Source organism: Orcinus orca, chromosome 13, assembly GCF_937001465.1.
Source record: "Orcinus orca chromosome 13, mOrcOrc1.1, whole genome shotgun sequence".
NCBI classification, from domain to species: domain Eukaryota; kingdom Metazoa; phylum Chordata; class Mammalia; order Artiodactyla; family Delphinidae; genus Orcinus; species Orcinus orca.
Genome location: NC_064571.1, coordinates 45,290,893 through 45,317,347, shown reverse-complemented (window position 1 = coordinate 45,317,347; position 26,455 = coordinate 45,290,893). Strand labels below are relative to the sequence as shown.

Genomic DNA, 26,455 nt, shown 5'->3' with positions numbered 1-26,455 from the left:
TTAGGAAACTTAACATAATTCATCATATTAACAAATCTAAGGGGACAGAATTCAAGAATTATCCTTGACTCCAGTGGGCCCCAAACTTTTTGGCACTAGGGACCGGTTTTGTGGAAGACAACTTTTCCATGGTTTGGATGGGGGGTGGGGGGATGGTTCAGGCTGTAATGTGAGCGATGGGGAGCGGCAGATGAAGCTTTGCTTGCTCGCCTGCCACTCACCTTCTGCTATGCGGCCTGGTTCCTAACAGGCCTGGGGGTTGGGAACCCCTGCTCTACTCAATGAAATAAAGAATACATAGATGGGACTTCCCAAGTGGTCTAGCAGTTAAGACTCCATGCTCTCAATGCACGCGGCTTGGATTTGATCCTTGGTCAGGGAACCAGATCCTGCATGCTGCAGGATGCAGGTTGCTTCAGCCTACATGCTGCAACTAAACGTTCCGTATGCTGCAACTAAAAGATCCTGCATGCTGCAACAAAGATCCTGAGTGCCACAGCAAAATAAAAAAAAAATAAAAGAATACATAGATCTTCCTTCAACATGATTAAAAATTTTTAATCATCAGTAAAGGTGATAGTCGCAACTACTGAGCCTACGTGCTGCAACTACTGAAGCCCATGTGCTGCAACTACTGAAGCCCATGCTCCGCAACAAGAGAAGCCACTGCAATGAGAAGCCTGTGCACTGCAATGAAGACTAGCTCCTACTCGCCACAACTAGAGAAAGACCATGTGCAGCAACAAAGACCCAATGCAGCCAAAATTAATAAATAAATTTCATTAGTAGCTACTGTTTCGCTGATCTTGAAAACTATAAAATTTTCAAAGAATGTGATTTTTAAAAAATATGTTAGAGCTTTAGGATGCCTCCCAAAGGAAAACAAATTATCACCTGATCTATTTAATTTTAAGAACCAATCAATTCGATTGTAGCAATCAACAATGGTGACGAAAATTATAAGATGCTGATGAAAGAAACTGAAGACGACACAAACCGATGGAAAGATACACCGTGTTCTTTCCATGAAAGAATGAAAGAATCAGTGTTAAAATGACCATACCACCCAAGGCAAACTATAAATTCAATGCATTCCCTATCAAATTACCAACAGGACTAGAATAAAAAATTTAAAAATTTGTATGGAAACACAAAAGACCCCAAATAGTCAAAGCAATCCTGAGAAAGAAGAATGGGGCTGGAGGAATCAGGCTCCTTGACTTCAGACTGTACTACAAAGCTAAGTCATCAAAACAGTATGGTACTGGCACAAAAAACACCCATATAGATCAATGGAACAAGATACAAAGCCCAGAAATAAACCCATGCACTTACTGTCAATTAATCTACGACAAAGGAGGCAAGAATATACAATTGAAAGACAGTCTCTTCAACAAGTGGTGCTGGGAAAACTGGACAGCTACATGTAAAAGAATGAAATTAGAACATTCTCTAACACCATATACAAAAATAAACTTGAAATGGATTAAAGATCTGAATGTAAACCAGATACTATAAAACTCCTAGAGGAAAAGATAGGCAGAACAATCTTTGACATAAATTGTAGCAATATTGTTTTGGATCAGTCTCCTAAAGCAAAGGAAATAAAGGCAAAAATAAAAAAATGGGACCTAATTAAACTTAAAAGCTTTTGCAAAGCAAAAATGAAAAGACAACTTACTGAATGGGAAAAAGATTTGCAAATGATAGGACCAATAAGGGGTTAATATCCAAAATATATAAACAGTTCAAACAACTCAACATCAAAGAAACAAACCCAATTAAAAAATGGGCAGAGGATCTAAACAGACATTTCTCCAAAGAAGACATACAGAAGGCCAACAGGCACATGAAAAGATGCTCAACATCACTAATTATTATAGAAATGCAAATCAAAACTACAATGAGGTAACATCTGACACTGGTCAGAATGGTCATCATCAGAAAGTCTACATTATAATAAATGCTGGAGAGGATGTGGAGAAAAAGGAACTGTCCTACAGTATTGGTGGGAATGTAAATTGGTGCAGCCACTATGGAGAACAGTATGGATGTTCCTTAAAAAACTAAAAATAGAACTACCATATGACCCAGCAATTCCACTACTGGGCATATACCCTGAGAAAAACAGAATTCAAAAAGAGTCATGTACCACAATGTTCACTGCAGCACTATTTACAATAGCCAGGACATGGAAGCAACCTGTCCGTCGACAGATGACTGGATAAAGAACACGTGATAAATATACACAATGGAGTAATACTCAGCCATAAAAAAGAATGAAATAATGCCATTTGAGGCAACATGGATGGACCTAGAGATTATCATACTAAGTGAAGTAAGTCAGAAAGAGAAAAACAAACATCATGATATTGCTTGTAAGTGGAATCTAAAAAAAAAAATGATACAAATGAACTTATTTACAAAACAGAAATAGACTAACACACAGAAAAGAAACTTATGGTTACCAAAGGGGAAAAGGGTGGGGGGGGAACAGATAAATTAGGAGTTTGGGATTAACATATACACAATACTATATATAAAATAGATAACCAACAAGGACCTACTGTATAGCACAGGGAACTATATTCAACATCTTGTAATAATCTATAATGGAAAAGGATCTAAAAAAAGAATCTATATATCTATCTATCTAATCTATCTACCTCTGAATCACTTTGCTGGACACCTGAAAAGCAACGATGGTGAAAATGGCTAAAGGGCCATTGGTGATAAAGAACTTGCCTTCACTTAGAAATGTGGTCAGTTTGCTGAAAAAGGTTGAGAGCCAATATAACTAGTGCTTTACTCTGTGAGCTCCTATCTTGCTTAGTATCAAATTTTTGTGATAGTCTTGAGTGACTGAGCAATTAATTAGTTTTCCAAGAACAACTGCTATTTTTCTATCTGTTCCCCCAAAAGATGTAGAACAAATGTATTCGGCAATCTGCTGTTAGTGTCAAAAAAGGTGAAATATGTGTTTGTGTTCGCACTTGATTTTGCTTGTTCATAAATAAAAAATTATCTGTAAGGACAGTAAATTAAAAACTCAGGGAAATAACCCAGAAAATAGAACAAAAAAATGAGTAATAGGAGAGAAAAATTATGAAAATTATAAGGCCCAATATCCAAACAATAAGCTATAGTGAAAGAGCATAAAATGTCCCAAAACTAAAGGTCATGACTGTTTAGCTGAGAATGCCCAAAGTATATCATCCTGAAATTTCAGAATACAGAGATAAAACCCCAAATGCTTCCAAGAAGAATCAAATAAAATCACACACACACAATCAGGAGTAAGAATGTCTCTGGAATTCTTGGCAGCAATAACTTCGAAGTTTTGAAAGAAAATTATTTCTAATTTGGCTCTACATTCAGTTAAATTGTCAAATCAAGTATGAGGATACAATAAAGACATCTTCATACATGCAAGGTCTCAAACTTTATCTCTCATGGAATTCTTTTTCCAGGAAACAGAGAGGGTATGCTCCAACAAAATGAGATGGAAAATCAAGAAAGAGAACAGAGACCTGAGATCCAGGAAACAGTCAACATAAGAAAAGAAGCAAGGCAAAAGGAAGTATTAGTGTGATGGCAGAGGCAGCCTTAAGACAACAGATGAGCAGCAAGTCTGGAGAGGAACCAATCTAGGCTGGGACAAGATGGGAGACTTTAAGAGAGATGTCTCCAAGGGGGAGACTATGTGGAAAATAACCTGAGAGGTTATTTACTTTATAAAAAGAGAAAAGTTATAAAGAAAAACACAGTGTAGAAAAAAAGCAGGGAAAAAAAGAGAAAAAAGCAGGAAAAAAATTAATGAATAAAGAATATTTGTGTTATTATAGCTATAAAGTTATCAAATATTGTTTTAACCAAAAATTGTGATACAGAGAGTAATAAGGGTGAGGATCTGGTACGGAGTGGTAAAACAATATGGCAGTATTAGCATATTAATTAGAAATAGAAGAAAGAGCTAGAAGAGTTCCAAGCCTTCGCTGCGTAGAAGAGGACTGTTTTTTTTTTCAATACTTTTAATGCTATTTATCTTTTAAAAGTAAGTGCATATATTACTTTGATTAAAAAAAAAGAAAAAGAAAAGCTAGTATATATTGAGAATGTGCCAAATAGTGTTCTAAACTCTTTACATTTATTAAATAATTAAACCTTCACAACAAACCTATAAAGGAGGTGCTGTTTTATCCCTGTTTAAAATGAGAAAACTAATAAGGCCCAGAGAGATTAAATAATTTACTTAAGGTCAAACACAAAGAGGCACAGCCAAGATTTGAACCCAAGCAATATAACTCAACAGCAAATACTCTTAATATAGTGTCATAATATTATACTAAATTGTCCTATCAAAAAATGAAAATTTAAAAATTCTTATTCAATAACATAAACTGTATTTCACAAACAGGAGAATCCTATTGAAAATGCTACTTCTGTGATCATTAGTCAAGAGCCCACCTTGCTACAATACTGAAGAAAGATTCTACATTTTTGTAAAATAAATAAACTCAGACTTATATTCTGTGTTCAAAACAAGAAGCATCACTTCACTTAGGTTTTCTACTATGGCCTTCTCTTGTCCTTCTAACCTTATACTAACAGTTGTCCTTTATTTATGCCTTTTTATTTTAAGCCACTCCTTTTTGGGGAAAAGGACATATTACATATAATAATAATGTAAATGAAAGAAAAAAGTTTTATATAAAATTTAAACTTGTTTACATGAAAAAAGTAACCAATGGGAAATACATTTGCTATGTGAATGACAAAAAGGTTAATATTCTTAACCAAAGACTCACTCATACTAAAAAGACATAAACCAATTTTTAAAAAGGCAAGACTATGAACAATTAACAGAAGACCAAATTCAAAAGGCTAACATTCAACCTTACTAGTAACAAATGACACAATTAGGAACGAGATATATACTGTCTCCTCTACCTAACTGGTAAAGATTAAAAATCATTATAATAACAGTGCCAAAGCTGCAGTGAACCAAGCATACTCATACAATGCTTACGGTAACATTAATTGGTATAGCCTTTCTGGAGAGGAATTTGACAATATGGGTGAAAACACTGTTCTACTCATCTATCCAAGAAAATAACTTAAAATGCAACAATGCCAGTAGTCAGTGAAATATCAGAATCAACTTATGTGCTCCAAAATATTGGTGGGGGGAGGGGATGCTTACAAATACTATGATACAGCTAAATCAAATGAAATTCTACAGTCCTCATTAATGTTTTAATAACAGAGAAAAATTCTCGTAATTAATGGAAGCAGGATACAAAACTGTGCTTATACAGAGACTGTAATTGTGTCAGATAAACCCATACACCTAAAGAAAAATCAATCAAATGTTAGCAGTCATATTCTCTGATGACAATGTGTGCAACTTTTTTTCTTCTTTGAGATTATTTTTATTATCCAAATTTTCTTCAGGAAACATGAAATAGTTCTACAGACGAAAAAAGCGAAGTTTGTGTGTAGAGCAGTTTCACATACCTTGGTGGCTGTTACTGATGTAGCCAAGTTTGTAGTTTTGGAAGAGGATCCATTAGAACTTGCTGGTGGTGTCTGAGCCACTACAGATTTACTGTTTGTACTGTTTGTTCCATTAGCAGCACTAGTGGAGTGGGAGAAAGTAAATTTGAAGCCACCAGAAGATGTCCTTTTGGGAAGGTTTTCCTTGTCTTCACTTTCCTTTGCTAAAGCAAATGTAAAAATTTGAATTATCAGTAAATATTGCTAAGTCAAAGCATCTGAAAACAATAATTTAAAAACTTATAAAACAGTGCCTTTGCTTTTTTGTAAGAGCTAAGAGGGTAGAGCATGATGTGTACAGTGACAAGTCTTTATTAGCTGGAGTCTTAGAAATCTCAGGATTAGAAAGAAACTTCAGAGTCATATAACAGATCAGCCACCGTATGCTAGAATTCCACACTGCTATATCTAGGACTCTTCCAAGGACTCACTAGCTGTCTGACTCTTCCTTTCATTGTCTCTCTGCAGCTTCCACTCACTGACTCTACACTTCCATACTCATTGTGAAAACCTAATAATCTCTCACACAAGTCAATAATATTCCAAATGCCTAAAGAAAATGATTAGGATCATGTTTATCAGTCATTTATTTCCTGAATATTCCAGGTTCCTTTATCTGTTTCCTTTATCACAAAGGTATCTACTATCCTTTAACATCTGGCTGCCACTATTTTTTTTTTTTTTTTTTTTTGCGGTACACAGGCCTCTCACTGTTGTGGCCTCTCCCATTTCAGAGCACAGGCTCCGGATGTGCAGGCTCCGGACGCACAGGCTCAGCGGCCATGGCTCACGGGCCCAGCCGCTCCGCGGCATGTGGGATCTTTCCGGACCGGGGCACGAACCTGTGTCCCCTGCATCGGCAGGCAGACTCGCAACCACTGTGCCACCAGGGAAACCCTGGCTGCCACTATTTTTGATTATGTTTCTTAACTGGATGCAGTACTTCAAGTATGGCCTCACTGCCTCTTCTGACAGTACTCAGGGCAGGGCCTGTAATGAGTAAAGGTAGAAGAATTTGGCTACCGAAAGGTACCTATTCCTTAGGACATTTTAATAGGCTCTTGTGATCCCCCAAGCTGAAATAAATAGAACTTATGGCAGTGATGAGTGGAAAATGAGTGAGGCTGGTAGGAACAGTTTCAAGGAAAATGTAATAAGAAATTAATGAAACACTAACTAATGAGAAATGCCTTTAGAAAATCACACGTTGAAAATCACAAACTAGGAACCTCCCTGGTGGCACAGTGGTTAAGAATCCACCTGCCAATGCAGGGGACACGGATTCGAGCCCTGGTCTGGGAAGATCCCACATGCCGCGGAGCAACTAAGCCCGTGTGCCACAACTACTGAGCCTGTGCTCCAGAGCCTGCGAGCCACAACTACTGAGATCGCATGCCACAACTACTGAAGCCCGTGCACCTAGAGCCCTTGCTCCACAACAAGAGAAGCCATCACAGTGAGAAGCCCACACACCACAACAAAGAGTAGCCCCCGCTCACCACATCTAGAGAAAGCCCACGTGCAGCAACGAAGACCCAACACAACCAAAAGTAAATAAATAAATAAATAAATTTAAAAAAGGGAAAGAAAATCATAAACTTATATATAAGTCTAGGAAATGCTTTTGCCTTTCAAGATATAAATTTTTTGAAACATTTAAATTATAGAATTAAAGTGACTGGTTCTTCTGAAAAACACTAGTAAGATCTTAGTTTTATAAACAAGTTAAACATATTTGAAAGACAGGAAATTTTACTATTACTTTTCCGCTCTTGACATTTTATCTTTTTTTTGAACATTTATTTGTTTTGGCTGCTCCGGGTTGGGATCTTCAGGTGCGGCATGCAGGATCTTTTTTTTAGTTGCAGCATGCGTACTTCTTAGTTGCGGCCTGCAGGCGAGATCTAGTTCCCGACCAGGGATCGAATCTGGGCCCCCTTCACTGGGAGCACGGAGTCTTACCCACTGGACCACCAGGAAAGTCCCTTGCCATTTTATCTTTATGAAACTTTTATAACAATTTAAAACTTTCAAAGAGTAAAGTACTTCTTTCTTTAAGCTTAGTTTCTCCAGCTGTAAATGACAGAGCGCTTTGGAAAATTTCTATGGATCTATATGGTCTCTATTATTATTGAAGATTTCAGTATAGAAATAAAAGCACAACTGTTCACAGAAGGCAAAGTATAGACAATGCAATTTATAAACAGCAAATGAAGAGAGTCACAAAATGGCAAGTTTCAAGAAAAACATTTTAAACACTTTTTTTTTTTTTTTTTTTTTGGCGGTACGTGGGCCTCTCACTGTTGTGGCCTCTCCCGCTGCGGAGCACAGGCTCCGGATGCGCAGGCTCAGCGGCCATGGCTCATGGGCCCAGCCGCTCCACGGCATGTGGGATCCTCCCCGACCAGGGCACGAACCCGTGTCCCCTGCATTGGCAGGCGGACTCTCAACCACTGCGCCACCAGGGAAGCCCCATAAAATGTTTTGAAAAATCAGATTTGAAAAAGGTGATAATTTTAAAAGGTTTTGATTTAGCATAAAATTCATGTCTTTCATGCTTTATAAACTATTATCACAACTTCACAAACAACTGAATAATTTCTATACTAAATAAGAGAATGAACTAATCAAAAATTCAAAATTTTAATACCCTTTTTAGTCTCCATGAATTTTTCATAACTATCTGGAAAATCATCTTCTGCCTTAGATTTTTCCACTGGTGCCACAACTGTTTTCCCTTCCTCCTCTTCATCTTCATTAAACCACATTTCTTCATCCTCTTCCAATGCCTTTGCATCTCTGCGAAATCTGTTACTACGCAATATAGATGGTACACTGTAAGAAATATATCACAAATATTAAGTAGTGATTTAAAATTCCTGACCAGATTATATGAGAATATGTATAACCAAGAGGAGCTGAAATAATTTTAACTGAGTATAACTTATATCATAATCACCTCAGTTGCGATATAAGATGTAACCAGAAAGCAGAGAACACTCCAAGGATGTTTGTACACCAGCCTAAAAATTTATCTTGAGTTATGATATGGAGCAGTAATCTTTCATACAAAAGATTCAGTGTAGGGAGAATATACTACCCTCCTACACAACCCTGTACTATCTAATGATGGAAAGAAAATTCCTGGGTAAATTTCATATGTAAGATCAAACTACACATGATTTTGAACATAATTTTATAGGCTATAAATGCAATATACTTAAACAATACCTGTTCAGTTTCTGATTTTGTCTGTCTTTTTCTTGCTCATATTTAGTCTTCAATCCTTTGAATGTCTGAACATATTCAATCGATTCAAGTGCTTTATAAAAGTTTTCAACTATATGTGTAGTAAGAGACTTGATATCTTCCTGTATAAGCACAAAATTTATATTTCAAATATAATACAATGCTTGTTAGAAGAAAAACTTAAAAAAATTTTTTTATAGTTCTAAAGCTGATCAAAAAAAAGGTTTTTCAAAATCATCTTCCAAAAATAAACGTCCTAGTTTCTTTATACATGAGCCAGGACTCCACAGAACACTTGGAAAAAAGGAGAAGTAATTGACTGAAGCCCTTTTGGGGGGACTATAAAGAACATTTGAAAGGTAAATGTATTTAGTTTATGTTGTCTGTTTATTTTTTGCATTTACATAATAGCACTTTACAATTTAAAAAGCGCTTATCACATACAATTTCACTTGATCCTCATAACAATTCTATAAAATACGTTTTATTAACCCTATTTTACAGAAAGGGAAAATTGAGGCTATGACAGAGACTGGATGGCCCGATCAAGAGTGCACACCTAGTTAGAAAGCAGATATTGAAATTATATTTTCAACAAACATTGAAAGATATTATTGATGATGCCTTGTTTAACTATCAAAACAAGATAAGCCTTACTTAAAAAATAAACAGATTCCTCTGACTATATCACATATACATATTTGGTAAAACAACTTGAATTCCTCTTGTATATTTCCACAGTTCTCTAGTGGTGTAATTTTTGTGAAATAAACCGATAGTAATAAATTTTAAATTCTAAATGAACCATTTTAAGTGATCACTGCAAATGAATGGGTGCAAAGCAGGCTCATGATTAAAAATAAATAAGTTGTGATTCAGGACTAATACTGGTAGGATATATACATGCCACTTCCTTAAAAGATATACCATAACCTGGTTGTATTAAGGACTGTTATATCTTTAAACTAGTTCCCCTGAATATCTGAATCAAAAAAATATGCAAAGGAGAAAAATTAGAAACCTAGGTAAAATAGTTGTGTTACACACCGAAACAAAAAAAGGTAAGTTTTGGGATTCAATGTACATTTATCAATCACTCAAAATTATTTTCAGAAAAACAAATTCAATCATAGGAATAGGGATGGGGCTGTGAACCTTACAATTCATTTTATCCATATCTCAACAAAAATTTTAAAGGAAAAAAATATATAAAAGTTAATCTCTAATTCATAGAACAGTACACTGTGAACCTGGGTTCAGATTCTTGGTGAGCTAGTCAACCATGTTCCTTTTTTTCCAAGGCTAAAGACAGTACTTCTATCTTCATCCTTTTTGCAAACCATACTCTTGGCAAGCGACTACTCTAAGAAAAACAATCTAGTCAGCCAAATAATCTTTACGTGGGAATACTGTGTCATCAGTACAAATCTGATTTGTAAGAAGCAAAACTAGAGAATGAATTTCTAGCTTTGACTTTCTTTTTTCAAGTTTTTTCTAACCATGTGGCCATTTCCTCCAGTGGAATCATTTCAGTGTGTGGGATGGTAAATTTATCTTACCGGTTCTTCAGTTATTCATCTTATCCCTGGTATTCACACAGAGCTCTCTCCAGATGTTTTTATGACAAATCTTTTGTTGCCTGACTGAGACTCAAGGATGAGCTGCACCATATCTTCAAGCCCTGCCTGTGCTCCTAACCAAATGAATGCACCTGAATAGGTCAGCTAATCACTTTGGGTGTCTCAAGCCCTCGTCTATAAAATAAGGCAGCTGAAGTAGTTCACCTAACTTCTCAGATTCTTCAACTTAAAATTCCATGATAACATCCTACGTTTTATGCATTTTGTATCAATGTCTACCAAGGGAATTATTTTTCAATCTTTCTATTCATTTTTATCACTACCCTTACAAAAGATCACAGAGATCACATGAATGGCATGCTTGAGGGAAATGTCCAATATGCTAAATATCCTGAAACATTTGGCAAAAAAATGGAACTGAGAAGAATAGAGCACAAATGCAGTTTTAAATACTATGCTGAATTTCACAATTTAAAATATTAACATCACTAAACATATAGTTATTTTAATTTACTAAGAATCTTTTAATATAAACTTACCACTCTTATAAATTCAAATAACTCAATAACAGCTGAATTCAACAGATTGTACCGAGTTCCATTATCCAGAAGAGCATTTATAACTGGCTCAAAAAGATTTCCCTTGGTGATGTAACGATTGTAAAATTCATCTTTAAGGCCAATTATCCGCCTCATAAAACGAAGAGCACCTAATTAAAAATAATACAGGGAATAAGTTGCCAATCTTACTGGTATTAATTATTATACAGGTATTTTTACATAAAGCAATGTATATGTTCTTCTAAAGTAAAAAGCAAAACTGCAATAAGAACAATTGGATTTTGCGAAAAACAGAATTAGGGAAAAACCAACTCAAAATTTGTACAACTTGGGGCGAGAGCTAACAAAAGCCCCAATAATTGGTAGGCAGACAGCTACAAGGCAGAGAGATTAAAAAATACACAAAAAACATACAACACAAATGCCGGCACTACTTAGAGCAGTGCTGGTGGATGTGGAGACAATGCAGTGAAGGCAGCTCAGAGTCAGTAGGGGCTGTCACTGAGAAGGGGACAGGAATGGTGCAACCTGCCAAGAGCCGAGACTGCTTTACCTCTCTGGGGGACAGGGCAAAGAGGGGAGTGGGGGGAGCTTTGGAGGTAGGTGCTTCTTTTAAGTTTTCTGAAAATACAGCCAAAGGGGCTCCTGCTACCAGTAAACAGGAGCGCCAAAGGTTTTTCTACTTTTCCGATGAAAGCTATTCCAGTTCTCTTTGCCTTGGGAAAATCATCTGTGAACCAACACTACCTCCGGATTATAATAACATCACTCCCTTGTTTACCAATTGCTTGTGAGCTGTTTAACCTTTAGTAAACATGTACTGTGGCAAATCAGACTGTAACTGTAAAAGAATGTTAGAGTAACAAATAAGCAGTATAATTTGGCTTTTTACATTTTAGAATATTGAAAAGAAAATTTCCCTTTAACTAGTCTTTTCCCCAGCTAAACATATTTAGCAATATTATTGCTAAAACCTTTATGGAACACAAAATACTGTAATTTCAATCCCTTATATTTATGTTTTATCTTTTAACTTGTAACCTCTCTCCTGAGTAGTTTAATTTATTCTACAGATAACACTAGCCACATCTTTAAAAACACAAGGTTTCTGATTTTGTAAGTCACTCTCTCATTTTAACCCTCTGTTCACAGATCTAAGTTATTAAAAGAAGTTGTGTCTGTCCAAAGAGGTTCTAAGTATTATCTGAAAATAAAACCGAAATAGGCCACATAAGGTATAAATGTATGATAACTGTAAGACTAAACAGGTGCGGACAGAACTGCTAGACTTAAAACATCACCTCTTTTTATGGCAGGATAAGAAATAGTTTTCCTAAGATTAAAAAGACTGAAGTATTGCCAAAGACCTGAGCAAACAGGCACTTTCATACACTGCCTGTGAATGAAGTAACATGCACACAAAGCTATAGTTAAAACAGCGTTGTTTATAATAATGGAAATCTTGAAGCAATATAAACATTTAAATACTGGAGATTTGTTCAGTTATATCCATTTAAATGTGACCATTCTGCAGTCATTTCAGAAAGGACTACTTATAGAAAGCCATATAGGAAAACCTAGCATGAGAACATCAACTGTTCCAAAATTAATATTAAAATTTAGTGTAAATCCAATCAGGATGAACTGGATAAAGTTGTATTTAAGTTACTATGGAAGAACAAATGTCCAAGAACCAAGAAAATTATGAAAAGAAAACTGAGGAGGTACTTAGCAGATATTAAACTTTACAACAGAGATACTATAATGGCATAAGAATAAACTTTCCCATTCATTTTATCTAGTGAAATAAAAGGATAAATGGTTCAGAAATAAGACACAAGTATATATGGTAACTTACTGAATACCAAAAGTGATATTTTAATTCAGTAAGGAAAATATAGTTTATTTAATAAGGTGTTAGCACAATTGGCTATACATCCAGTAGAAAAGAAAGCTAGACTCTCACTTCAAACCATATGCAAAAACAAATTTCAGATGCATTACAAATATACAAAATAATAAAAAATATTAGAAGAAAATTGAGGAAAATATTTGTATAAATTTAGGACATAGGAGACTTTCCTAATAAGCAAGGCAAAAAACCCGAAAGCCATGAAAAATAAGACATATTTGTCATCATAAAGAATCTTATAGCAATTATATGCAAAACATGCCATAAATAAACGTAAAGACAAAAGACAAATGAAACTGGGACATTTTTTTCCCCAAAATGTGATAACTGCTAATATCTCTAACATACAAGAGCTCTAAGAAAAAGATAAAAGGCAATTCACAACAGACAAAATGCAAAAGCACTAAAATGTGAAAAGATGTTATCAAGGAAAATGTAAATTAAAACACAAACAGAATACATTTTCCATCATCAGCTGGATAACATATTAAAAAGCAGTAAGAATGAGTGCTATTCATTGAGTGCATTCTTCATGTCAAGTGCTTCAATCTTTTGGGAAAGTAATCTGGAAAGTAAATTAAAATTGAAAAAGGATATATTAAAATAAATAAACATTTTGCTCTGGCAATCCCAATATAGGGAATCTATCCTATGGAAATAAACAAGTAAAGGAAGATTTATGTATGGGTTGGCCAAAAAGTTCGTTCGGGTTTTATGGAAAAACCCAAATGAAATTTTTGGCCAACCCAATACCAGGCTATTTATTACAGTGCTATTTGGAATGGTAAAATACCAAAACAATCTTGTAATCCATGCAGTGGAGAATGGTAGAATAAGTTGCGAAAGAGCCACTCTATGAAATGTTACTCAGCTATGTTTAGGAAAAATATTAGTTCACACCATATCCAATGACCTAGCGTATTATTAAGGGGCTGAGATGTGTGTCAGCATGATCCTGTTTCTATAAAAATAAAACATGGAAACATATACATGTGTGAATGTTTATGTAAATTTGCACAGGTATGGAAAAAGGAATGGAAAAGAAGTAGTGCAGGCAGTTAACAGTGGCTATTTTAAGGCCTTAAAAATAAAGGAAGTAGTAGGGAGATTAATCTTTTCTCTATACATTAAATTAAATGTTAACATTTTAACTATGATTTTCATGCTCAGAAAAAACCCACAGGGCTCTTTTTATTTCTAGGGAGAAGGTTTCTTTACCTCTATCAGCAGGTGAAACTATGAGAGGAAAGTAAAGTTAGGGTTCACCAAAAATCAACATTTAAGCAAACATCAGCATTTAAGTTTGACTTTTATTGGTCCAAGTGGTCTACTGAAAAGACCGTAAGTTATTTTACATGTTCAAATAAATAACCTGAGTTATACAAATACATTTCAAGGCCCATATCTCAAAAATATAAAAAGAGTCACTACTAAATGACAGTTTGATGAAGCAGATGTAAAAGACAGCAGGAGTGGTTCTATTAGTGAAGTGTCATTGCACATGGTATTATATCACAACTGAATCTAAATGTGAGCAATATGTGGGTGGGGGAAGCACTGTGACCTACTCCTCTTGTCCTTTAAATAAAAGAAAACAAAAGATTAGTATTTCTCGCAATCATCTCTTTAATAGCATATGCACTTGCTAGAAAAAAATAATTCCACATGGGTAACTCAGGCTTTTCTATTAAAAATGCTGTTCCATAAAACATTTTCTAAGAATGTTCATTGAAACTGTTACTTACACAAGGCCAGGAAAGTGTGCTTTGAATTCATCAAGACCAAGACTCTTCTTAGCAAGTCCTTGTTCATAATATAGTTTTTTATGTGATATGTGTGATGTTCCACACAAAATGTGAGTAGCTCTAAAATTAAGGCAAGCAGCTGTGCTGTTTGATAATTATCTACAAAGAAAGTCATCACATGAAAATAAACGTTGCAATACATCTAAGCAAAGAGAATAAAGTGTACATCCTGTATTTCAGAGCAAAAGTAAAACTGTATTTTCTTCTCCTTTTTGTATCAATTAAAGAAGCTATAGATTTTTATTTTTTCATTAGGTAGACTCTCCAGAAGTATTAGTTTTACCTACTAAATAGATATTCTAAGGCTCTTATATAAAATATTTAATAATGTTAAATAAAAATGTACAAATATGATAATAAAGCCCTCACTGCATTGAGATTTTCTTGGTAATGTTTCCTTAATATGTGCTGTCATTAATATTAATGGATCTATAAAAGGGTCCACTGCACAGTAAAAGAGGAAATACCTTAAACTTTTTGACTGAAGTGGTGTAACACAAATTTCTCAAGAAAAATTAATATGCTTTCTTTAAAGACTTCTTTAAGGAAAGGACTTTTTTGGTTGTTTGAATATTAAGTGAAAAATATTACATCATGATTTTAAAACAGTAATCTTTTTAACATCAAATCATATCCATGAGAGGCCTACTGAAATATACCAGCTCTTTCTTCCTCAAGAGGCTTTGGTTTACACATTCATGGAGTGATTTAAAATTGCTTCTTGAACATCAAAATTGAATGTATAGGTAAATTACCCATACCTACTGTAAATATTTTAGGCAAGAAAATATTAAGCTGTGAAGAAATTATGGAATCACAGCCTTAGAGAATAGAAAAAATAACTGACGTCATCAAATCCAACTATTTTATTTTTCAAGAAGACTACACAAATAAATATTTTGTGGAACATCACATGATACTATCAGGAACAAATCAGCAATCTTTTTAATAACAGAATGACTAGCAAGTATACAAAATACAATTCTGGCATTTCAAAGACCTTTTCTACTTTAAATGTAAGTAAAGAGTTCTACTTCTTTCAGACCAATTTGTACAACAGCCATCACCTCAGCCAGTATCTGAACTAGTTCCTCACCATTAAAATAAATTCTCTAAATTTCTCAATTCCCAAATTTTATTTACAAAAGATCTTGTAACAGTGATCTGTAGTGTTAATTAAATGCCTTGTTTTCACTTTTCCAAATTAGGACATGAAATTACTCATCATATCTCTAATAATCCAATCTCTGAACTGCTTCCTAATTTGACACTGGCTTTCCTAGAGCTTTGATGAGCCTGGTAGAAAAGACAGGAGGCCAGGTAAACACGGCATTATTTTCCATACTAACAGGCCAATACCTGATACATATGTTCCAAGTAGAAGCAACCATGTTTATACTCAGATTCATGAACGATACCTACGTATAAGACTATTGATGAAGACTAGTTCCTAACTGATTGGCCTTAGTTTACTAGATTTACAAAATAAGAATGAACTAATCCTCAACTTTAAGACACCTCCTTAAAAAAAAAGTCAGAAAACAATCTCTAAATTTACAGAGAAAAACAAAAACAAAATTTCAACTGGGTTTTGCATCTTTTATATTGGAGAAAGTGGAATTTTTTTTTTTTTTTTTTCCGATACGTGGGTCTCTCACCTCCGTGGCCTCTCCCACTGCGGAGCACAGGCTCCGGACGTGCAGGCCCAGCGGCCATGGCCCACAGGCCCAGCTGCTCCGCAGCATGCGGGATCCTCCCAGACCGGGGCACGAACCCACATCCCCTGCATCGGCAGGCAGACCCTCAACCACTGTGCCACCAGGGAAGCCCGGAATTTTTTTATTTAAAAAAAATCTAGTTTTGGATTTTTTGGATGAAAATATGTCTTTCCTAGTTTTGTATAAGTGCATTATATTCTGTATAGGAAAAAACTTACAGTTTGCATTAGTTCATAAAGTATGAATCTATACTTACCGGGACAAATCGTGCTGTTTTTGTTAGATCCAACTATATTATCTAATAAAAAAAATTAAAATCAGCGACTTCAGTAATAATATCTCACACTTCCCTAGCACTTTACAACATACAAAGCATATCTCTGATCATAACCTCATTTTACCTGCATAATAACTATTAAGAATTAGTAGTTTCAGTCAAATATTATACCTCTATCTGAAATCTTTTAGAGAACTGGGTGCAGATGAAGAATTATTAAAAGACAGTATCATAAGTATTCTGACAAAATAACACAGATTTTAACAATTAGTCACTTATGTTTTGAATTTTTAAAAAAATAAGTATAACATTATAATTAAGTTTCGATTCGTAGGCTCACATCTTAGAGCACATTTATGTTAGGAAACACAAGAATGTATATCAGAGCATTGTAACAGGAAAAAGCTAGAAACAACTTAAATATACATTAGAAGCAGGATGGCTAAATTACAAGATACTCATACAAAAGAATACCACGCAAGAGTTAAAAATAAACTCTAGGTATCAATATGGATAGATCTCAAAAAAAGCATTGGGTAAAAAGGAAAAAAATGCACAATAATGTGTACAATGTTAAGTCAATTCATATCAAGTTTGAAACTGTGAAAAATAATACCACATTATACATGTCACAATAATATAAACAAACATAGGGGTGATAAACTCCAAATTCAGCATTTCTTGAGGGATGGGGTGGGGTAGAATGAAAATGCATAAGAAACTATCTGTAATTTATTTTCTTTTTAAAAAAACTGAAAAAAATATGACAAGTTAGTTTTGATAGAGCCAACAAAGTATGTATCTGTGATGCTATCATGTAAATATTTCTGTATGCTGGGAATGTTTTATTTTAAAATGAAAGTTAAAAATGCATTTGTTTTAATTTACATAAATGGAACCTTTCTGCAAAACGTTCTGTGACATGCTTTTTTTTACCCAATTCATATTTTTGAGAACTAATCAGTCGACAGATCAAAATTCAATTATTTTAACCGCTAAACAGTATTCCATTATATGAATATACTACATTTTCTTCATTTCCTACAATGCACAATGCAACAACATCCTTGTATCTGTCATGTATATGCATAAATGTCCCCTAGGATATAAACTCAGAAATGGAATTGATAGTATTATGTAGGGTGTACAATTTTATTAGTTTAGTAAACATTCTCTTAAATGACTTCCTCTTAATTGACTTAATAGATTAGCCAACATTTTCTGAGAATATGCCCCCCCACATATCTCATTTCATCAAGCTGAGTTGTATGCTTATCAAAGTCAGTCCTTTGTTTACACTAGTTATATTTGGTAATATGATTACACAATTTAAATACTGCAGACTGATGAAATGTCACAGAACTGTAATATCTATGGCTAAGTTGAATACAGCAGACCTCAATTTAAAAAATGATACCAACTTAGTCATACGAAACTATGAATACTTAAGTACTTAAAGGAAAGTACTTAAAACCATAGTAGAATTCTACACTCAGACTGCTTCAAAAATATGTTTAGGTTTTCTCTCCACTATAATAAACTGAGACCAGAAACTGTAGCCGATGAATTACGGGTGCAACTTATGTAATGCAATATGGAAATACAAAAAAAAAAAAAAACCATACAAAAAAAAAAAAAGCCTTGACCCTATACAAACTATCAGTAAATGAGCAGCATTTAAAGTAAATGTTTATAAACAGTTTATTTTTAAAAATTATTCTCTGCTTTAACCAACTTTTTTGTTTAACCTAATAACCTGATCCTTATGTTTTGCAATTAGAGAGTTTTTACTGTATTGCCAAATATGTCTCCAAAATGACGGTTACCTTGGATTTTGTAGGCAATATATTCTCTGCACTTACTCACTCTAACATTAACTCTAACAACTTTGGGTACAATCTCCTTCTTTTGGTAAGTGTTTACAGTTCTCTCCCTCAAGGTGTAATACTTTTTGCCACGTATTCTATATCATTCTCTACCACAGACACTCTGAAACAAGGGAAATCATGATTTTATATTGCAGTTTAAAATTTTCAGTAGTAATTTCCCTGTCATAAAAAGCACCAAGTAAAGTGTCTGTTAGCTATAATACTTATCTCACTCTTTTAAAACAGAAATCATCAGCAGGTAAGTAAGAGGCCCTACCCTTTTCACATTTGTCTTCTGAAGTATTGGTCAAAAGTGGTGCTGTGAGGACATGCATACAATGGTTGTAGAAGAAATTTAGAAATTCACTTTTTTCCGTTTTCTGAAACATACAAAAAAATACTTTATTATCTTTATAATTAATAAAACATCTTCAAGGATTAACAGTGCACAGAGATACTTTTAAGATACTGTGAAAGAATCGAAAAAAACTTGTTATATTCATCTTAACCTTATTTCTGCAGAACTGAATAGTCAGATCTATTTCATATTATATGTTAAATAAAAATGAATGTAAGAAAAAGATCAGATAGCATTATAAAAAGTTTTTCCAGGGAAAATTATCTAAAACAATTTTTTTTCCAAATATGCGTGTGATCTGAAATGCAATGAAAAATCTATCAATGTGAGAGCAACTTAACCGTTTAAAATTTGAAACCCCAGATTTCACAATGTATTCAAATTTTAAAAAACACCAAGTTGATTTATCAAGCCACTAGAAATGTTACAGATTTTAGATTTTTTTTTTTAATTTTAAGACTTTATGACTTGGAAATTTGGAAAATAATTCCTTTTGGGTTTTTGGCCATTATTTTTTATATAACTGGTTCTATAAACTTGTAATGATTTAAAAATAATATACATTTTCTCAAAATTTGAGTGAAGTCTATAAAGGAGAAATATCCCAGCATTTTGAGATAACCACTATTAATATTTTGCAATACTTCCTTAAGCCCTTTTTTGTGCTGACTCCTTTCACCACGCAGTTAAGATCATTTGGTACATATTGTTTTCTTTTTTATTGTGATAAAAAACATATAACATAAAATTTACCATCTTGACCATTTTTATAGTTCAGTAGTGTTAATTATATTCATATTTCTTTGTTTTAATTCTTAAGATGTTAACATACAGAGGCCAAGGATCATAAATAGAAGTGCTAACATTTTACCAAGATTTTAGCAGATTACAATCTTGTAGTTTGCTGCAAAAACAACTGCTAGAGGAACAGTACTGCTACTTGAATTCTGAGTGTACAAATGCTTGAATATTTGTTTTTCAAAATTGTACAAATTTACAAAATTTTGATTTTTACATATATTTATACATAACTTATTGTATATAAAATCATTTAAAACTGACTAGACCAAAACGTTTCTATCGCAGAGTAATTTCTTACATTAGTTGTAGCCAGCATGTTCTCTGGATCAATTAGAGTACGAAGAAGTCCCATTAACTGAACAGCACCTCCTAGCTCAGGATCAGTATCACAGATCATTTGTTCAATTACTACATTAATGAGAAGGATATCCTGAAAGAAAATGTGTTTCTGTGAGACCTGGTTTGGATATAAGACAAACGTACCAGCTGAAAGAACAAAATCGGAATCATACAGAAAAAAAAAAACAAAAACAAAGAATGGATGAACTTATTTAAACCTTTTTTCCCCAATGTTTTCAAAGTTCTATAAACACACCAGAGCATAAAGAAGCCCACTCAAAAATAAAACAACACAATGCAAAAATCAGAGCACATGACAGCTTACAATATCATCAACATAGGCAATGGAAAACAAAATCATTTACCAGAAATTCTTGTTCACTGGAGGTTCTAACATATTTTCAGTCTAGGTTTTAGCTTCAGGCATGAATTTAGAAGTTGACTAAACCCAAGATTACACACATCAAGTGACCCCAGAACACAGATTAGTATGTCAGCTTCTAACAAGAAAATCCTTTCTGACAAAAATATGAGAAAAAATAACCCAGTACACAGCTCTCCACAAGAGGTAAAAGGGTACACAGTGTTATATAATGATCTAAAGCAGCCAAATAGACTTATTATTACATTAGTAACATGTTCTTGGGTCTTAATATAAAGAGCTACAAAGCAGCTTTGCAGATACAAAATTTATTTGCTTTCTGCCTATATTTTAAAAGTAGACACCTTAAGCATTAAAATAGGATAAAAAGTGATGGTTCAGGTCAAAGGAAAAAGTTTTGACATCAACTCAGAGGATTTGAGAACAGGTTTATTATTGGGGGAAGAAAGGTAGTAACTGAAGGAGATGAAATAAAAGAACTGCATGGAATGAAGATAAATTTGTTGAATTGGGAGAATTTTGTAAAATAATAAAAAGAAAAGTTCCAGTATAAAGCACATTTTGTAATTATTTTGCTTTTCTAGTCCCTCCCAAATTTAACATACTGTGTTATGCTAAAATATTTCCCGGTGAAATTGTGATATTAAATGCAATGAAGAACCATCAAAAACCATGTCATAGCAACTTAACTGCTTAAAATTAGAATCTTACCCTCTACCATGTCTCAAAATTTGAACACCAATGAATAATTCTATCATGGCATCAGAAACAATGAAATTTCTTCAAAGAGAAATTATGAAATATAATTCACAGAGCTACATTAATAGACTCAAGCCTTATTTCAGTTAGAGGAGAAAGAGCAAATTCCACCTTAATCCGCTCCTGTTTCTTATTCTGGTATGTTCAGCAAAGTATATCACATATAAAATGTTAAGATATTACAAAAGGTATCAGCTAGTGAGCTTTCTTCAGAACAATGATATGGTATTTACTTACTTTAAAATTCATACCAGTGTGTACAACTTGGATTCTACCAGTTAATTAGGGGCTCAGATAATTTGCTCAATTATATATAAGCAATTACATAAGTTCATTCCTCCTCTTACATAATAAGTTCATTCATCTAAAACTAGGCCAAAAAATATATATATAAATGATGAATTTAAGTTACATCTAAATGAAAACACAGTTGCAAGAAAGACTTCTTAAGGTATAGCTCATACACTAAAATAATATTTCAATATATATACTTAAAAAGCTTTTTACCCTTCTCTCTCAAATGTAGTTTCTTACAAATCCTGCCTCATAAGTACCAATACCAAATTCTGCTGGTCTACACGCAAAGATAAAAGGGAAATGACCTGTGCTGACTGAGAGTCCCATAATCTGGTGACTTGTGGAAGTGAAAAAAGCCAATTTATATATTTCATAGTGAAATAGACTGCTACAGAGAACTATAGCCTTTTCAGGAGATCAAAACTGCCTTTCTCAAAGACGTGTAAAACTTCCTTGACAGACAAAGGTATATGCACCATTGAATACTATTCTGTAGAACTTTTTAGGGTACCCGAGCTTGAGAAAGCAAGGGCACAGAGGTCAGTAGGTAAACGGGAACCTTCGGGTTTAAAAATTATGCTTAGATAAGATGTCTAGAATACACAAGAAAATAATTTGGAAGCCTACTAAACAGTAGAGGAAGCTTAACTGTAAAGTAAGCTTTTGCAACAGTCTATGACTGTTTGATCTCTAAGACCAGCACTGGGTCAGAAAACTCACACTGACAGAAAATAGGCTACAATACAAAATAGAGCCCTGGAGGAAAGGCATCTTCCATTGCCTAGCTCAGATGCAGCCACAGCTGAAAATGTCCTAAGGGAAGGAACCTAAGCTTTGGAAGAAAATGGGCAAGGGAAATTCTTTAGAGAACAGAACCAGGGACAGCTGGTATGGTTAATCAAGAACCTCTAAGGACAATGAGTCTAAGCTACTGATATTCAACAAATATTTGACAGACCAGTGCATCATAGCTGTGAATGAATGACTGCTGTATGTATGTTCTCCCTTCTTCCAAACAAAAGTAGTTTAATTGTGATGTTGGGGCAGATAAATTATCTTTTTGTTTAAAGGTCCCTGAAACATAAGGAGCCTTATCTGGACCTGAAGAGGACTGCACAACACCCAAATATTCTGGACGTGAAGTCTCCAGACTGGATACAGAAGTCTCCCTTGAGGAAAGGGTGAGTGATGAAAGAAAAGTGTATATGGACGTTAGGTAGTTACAGAGATGGGCTGTGGCTGATACTACTTAGATGCCAACTTAGTCTCTATTCTCTTTGTTCTGCTAACAGAGCCCAAGCTTTGTTCAGAGAGGCAATGTACTCAGCTAAAACGCTGTATTTCTCAGTTTCCATTGCAGCTAAGGGTGATGCACTTCTGGCCAAAGAAATACAAGCAAAAACTGCTAAATGGAACCTCTAAGAAAGAGCTTTAAAATGAAACAGAAAAGCTCTCTAGCTCTCTCCATTTTGCCCTCTGCCCCCTTTCTTCTCCCTGCTTGGAGGTGGAATAGCAATCTTGCAACCTCAAAGTAACAGACATTAAAACCAGAAGCTCAGGATGACTGACTCATAAGATGAGTCTTCTGGCATCATAGAGCTGTTCCTTGACTAACTGTGACATGAATAAAACAAAATTTTTATTAGGTAAAACTATTATAGGCTGGTTTTTCTTTCTTTTTTTAGGATTAAAACAATTACAATTAACATACTATCTACCCTCTTAGCAAATATTTAAGTATACAATATTAATTATAGGTAATATGCTATACAGTAGATCTCTAGGACTTGTTCATCATGTAAAAGTGAAACTGTATCTTTTGACTAATACCTCCCTGTTTCCTCTACTCCCCATCTCCTGGCAAGCACCATTATACTCTCTGCTTCTATGAGTCTATTTTATATTCCTCATATAAATAGTATCATATACTATTGTGTCCTTCTGTGTCTGGCTTATTTCACTTAGCATATTGTCCCCCAGGTTCATCCAAGTTGTCAAAAGTGGCCAGGTTTCCTTCTTTTATTAAGGTTGAATAAAATTCCACTGTATGTGCATGACAAATTTTCTTTATCCATTCATCTGCAGATGAACACTTCAGTTGCATCCATGTCTTGGCTACTATGAATAATGCTGCAGTGAACATGAAAGTGCAGCTATCTCTTCAAGATCTGATTTAAATTTCTTTGGATTTATATCCTTAGTGGGGCTACTGAATCATATGGTAGTTCTCTATTAATTTTTGAGGAGCTTCCACACTGTTTTCCATAGTAGCTGCACCAAGGTACAGGCCCACAACAGTACACAAGGGCTCTCTTTTCTCCACATCCTTAACAAGACTTGTTACCTTTTGATTTTTTGATAAGAGCCATCCTAATAGGTGTGAGGCGATACTTCATTGTGATTTTGATGCGCATTTCCCGGATGATTAGTGATGATGATCACTTTACATGCACCTGTTGGCTATTTTTATGTCTCTGAAGAAATGTCTATTCAGTTCCTTTGCCCATTTTTAAATTGGGTTGTTTTTTTTTTTTGCTATTGAGTTGCAGGAGGTCCTTACATGTTTTGGATATTAATCTCTCATCAGCAATTGTGTACAACTCTACACTTTTATTCCCCAACCCACATACTATGTTACTGGTATCAGAATTTCTTTTTATATTGTATCTCTATTAACAAATTTCTGTAGTTGTAGTTATTCATAATATCTTGTCTTTACCTTTTATACTGCATTAAAAGTGATTTACATACCACCATTAGATTATTCCATTGGTCTATATTTGCCTATATATTTACCTTCACAGTGAGATTTACACTTTCATATGCTTTAATTTTGTTGTTCAGTGTTCTTTCATTTCAACTTGAAGAGCTCCCTTTAGCATGTCTTAAAAGGCAGATCTAGTTTTGACGAACTCCTTCTTCAGTTTTTGTCTGGGAAAGTCTTTTTCCTTAATTTCTTTCTTTCTTTTTTTTTTTCTTTTTTTTTTTTTGCGGTACGCGGGCCTCTCACTGTTGTGGCCTCTCCTGTTGCAGAGCACAGGCTCCGGACGCACAGGCTCAGTGGCCATGGCTCATGGGCCCAGCCGCTCCGCGGCATGTGGGATCTTCCCGGACCGGGGCACGAAGCCGTGTCCCCTGCATCGGCAGGCAGACTCTCAACCACTGTGCCACCAGGGAAGCCCCCCATGGTCTCTTTAACTTCTCTTTACACCACCATAGTAGCTTTGCAATTAAAACCTTCAATTTAGAACCAGTTTCTAAATACTTGCAATATTCTGGGGTCTAAGTCAGGGGTCATTAAACTACAAAACTACCTGGCTGGTTCTTCACTTTGTAAATAGTTTTACAGTAAAACATTTACTGGAACACAGCCACACCTATTCATTTTCAAACTGTCTACAGACAGTTCATACTAAAGTGGCAGAGTTATGACAGAGACCAGAGGGCCTACCAAGTCTTATTTACCTTTTGGTCCTTTAAGAAAAGTTTGCCATCCTTCATCTAAATAGCAACATTTAAGTGAGTTTAACCACAGTTTCTGGGAGATAGTTCAAAGTTTTAGTTGTTTCTAAATCAAGTTTTAGAGAAATGATACTCCTGTTGGTTTCATCACACTCCAGCCTCATGCTATTCTTAGAAACACATACTTTTGTTTTTAAAGTACATTTAAGTGGGTGTAAGAATTTTTCAATATTGCCAAAAATACTGAAAATATATAATTAGTAACGGAGGGAAAGTTTTGGGTATCTACACATGGAATTTAGAGATTATCCCAATTATCAGGTGACATCTCTATTTTCTGATTGGGAAACATAAAGAACATACTTTATTTCATTGCTTCTAAGACAGATTTCTTAGAATTTTAACTTCTTGATGTTGAGATATATTTTATAACCTATGGCATTACACACTCACTGTTAGCCAAGTGGCAATCATGACAAAGTAACATGAAAAATTTGTACTGACACTTTCTGGTAAGATCAAGAAAACATCAGAATCTGTGTAACTTAGATTCCATGTATATAGTAAATAAGAGGCGAAAGAAAGAATGGCAAGAGCAGGAAGAATATTCTGAGGTAACAGGATAAAAATAACTGATGTATGTTGTGGAAACACTACCAGTTTTTAAAAAACTATCTAAATGTAAGAATCATAAAAAAAGCTCATGCATATGAAATTTGCTCTTGCAGCTACTTGAATGAAGGTTACAAGTATTACAGAACCAATACTTCTTTCAATCCATTCTGATGTGTTCAGAGAAAGCAACAACTGTTCTTCAAATTCTACAGAAGAACTTAATCTAACTTCTTTAGTCTGTGAAATGGCAAAACAGCTTGGACAAAGAAAACGTAAGCTCATTTTTTAAAGTTGGGGGAATTTCTTGGTATGATGTTGAAAGAAATGTTACTTCTGTACTATTCCTGACACAAAGAAATAACCTGAATTGAATCATGAGGAAACATCAGACAAATCCAAATTTTCACATACTACAACAGAAAGTTTTCATTTTTGTCTTGGGTAACAAGGGGATTACGGAGACAACGGATAAAATCTGAATTAGGACTGTAGTTAGATAACAGTATTGTAAAAATGTTATTTAATTTCCTGACTTTCCTGACTTGATAATTGTACAGTGGTAATGTAGAGTTTTAGTAGATAGACACAGAAGCAAATAGGGGTAAAGGAGCACTGTGACATCATTTCCATACCTTTTTCTTCAATGATTCAGAAAAAATTAATTATATATTTATGTATGCAAATATGTATATACAAATACAAGCAAAGAAAGACAATGATAAAGCAAATAAGAAATAAAGTATTAACAATTGGGAAATCTGAGTAAAGTGTATATGGGAGTTCTTTGTACTATTACTGTAATTTTTCTGTAAATTTAAAATTACTTCAAAATAAAAAGTTAAAAATTGACACAATTTTAAGAAATAAAGTGTGATATGTTCAATACAAAATACTGAACAGTCAACCCATAGAGATTA

At 34.3% G+C, this 26,455-nt stretch overlaps 1 protein-coding gene across 4 annotated transcripts in view; it reads right to left on the bottom strand.

Moving 5' to 3' along the window:
• PPP4R3B (protein phosphatase 4 regulatory subunit 3B) overlaps positions 1 to 26,455 on the bottom strand; it is a 63,584-nt gene that overhangs the window by 6,000 nt on the left and 31,129 nt on the right. Inside the window, exons 8-15 of one of the 4 annotated variants that reach the window (XM_033414201.2) lie at positions 19,983 to 20,114; positions 18,803 to 18,905; positions 16,637 to 16,678; positions 14,603 to 14,761; positions 10,925 to 11,094; positions 8,788 to 8,927; positions 8,207 to 8,370; positions 5,518 to 5,720 (exon numbers count right to left, since the gene is read on the bottom strand). In XM_033414201.2, the coding sequence (XP_033270092.1) occupies positions 5,518 to 5,720; positions 8,207 to 8,370; positions 8,788 to 8,927; positions 10,925 to 11,094; positions 14,603 to 14,761; positions 16,637 to 16,678; positions 18,803 to 18,905; positions 19,983 to 20,114 (1,113 nt within the window). Of the gene's footprint in view, positions 1 to 5,517; positions 5,721 to 8,206; positions 8,392 to 8,787; positions 8,928 to 10,924; positions 11,095 to 14,602; positions 14,762 to 16,636; positions 16,679 to 18,802; positions 18,906 to 19,982; positions 20,115 to 26,455 lie in introns of all 4 variants that reach the window. The other 3 variants (XM_004284383.3, XM_033414202.2, XM_004284384.4) reach the window with 3 other exon arrangements.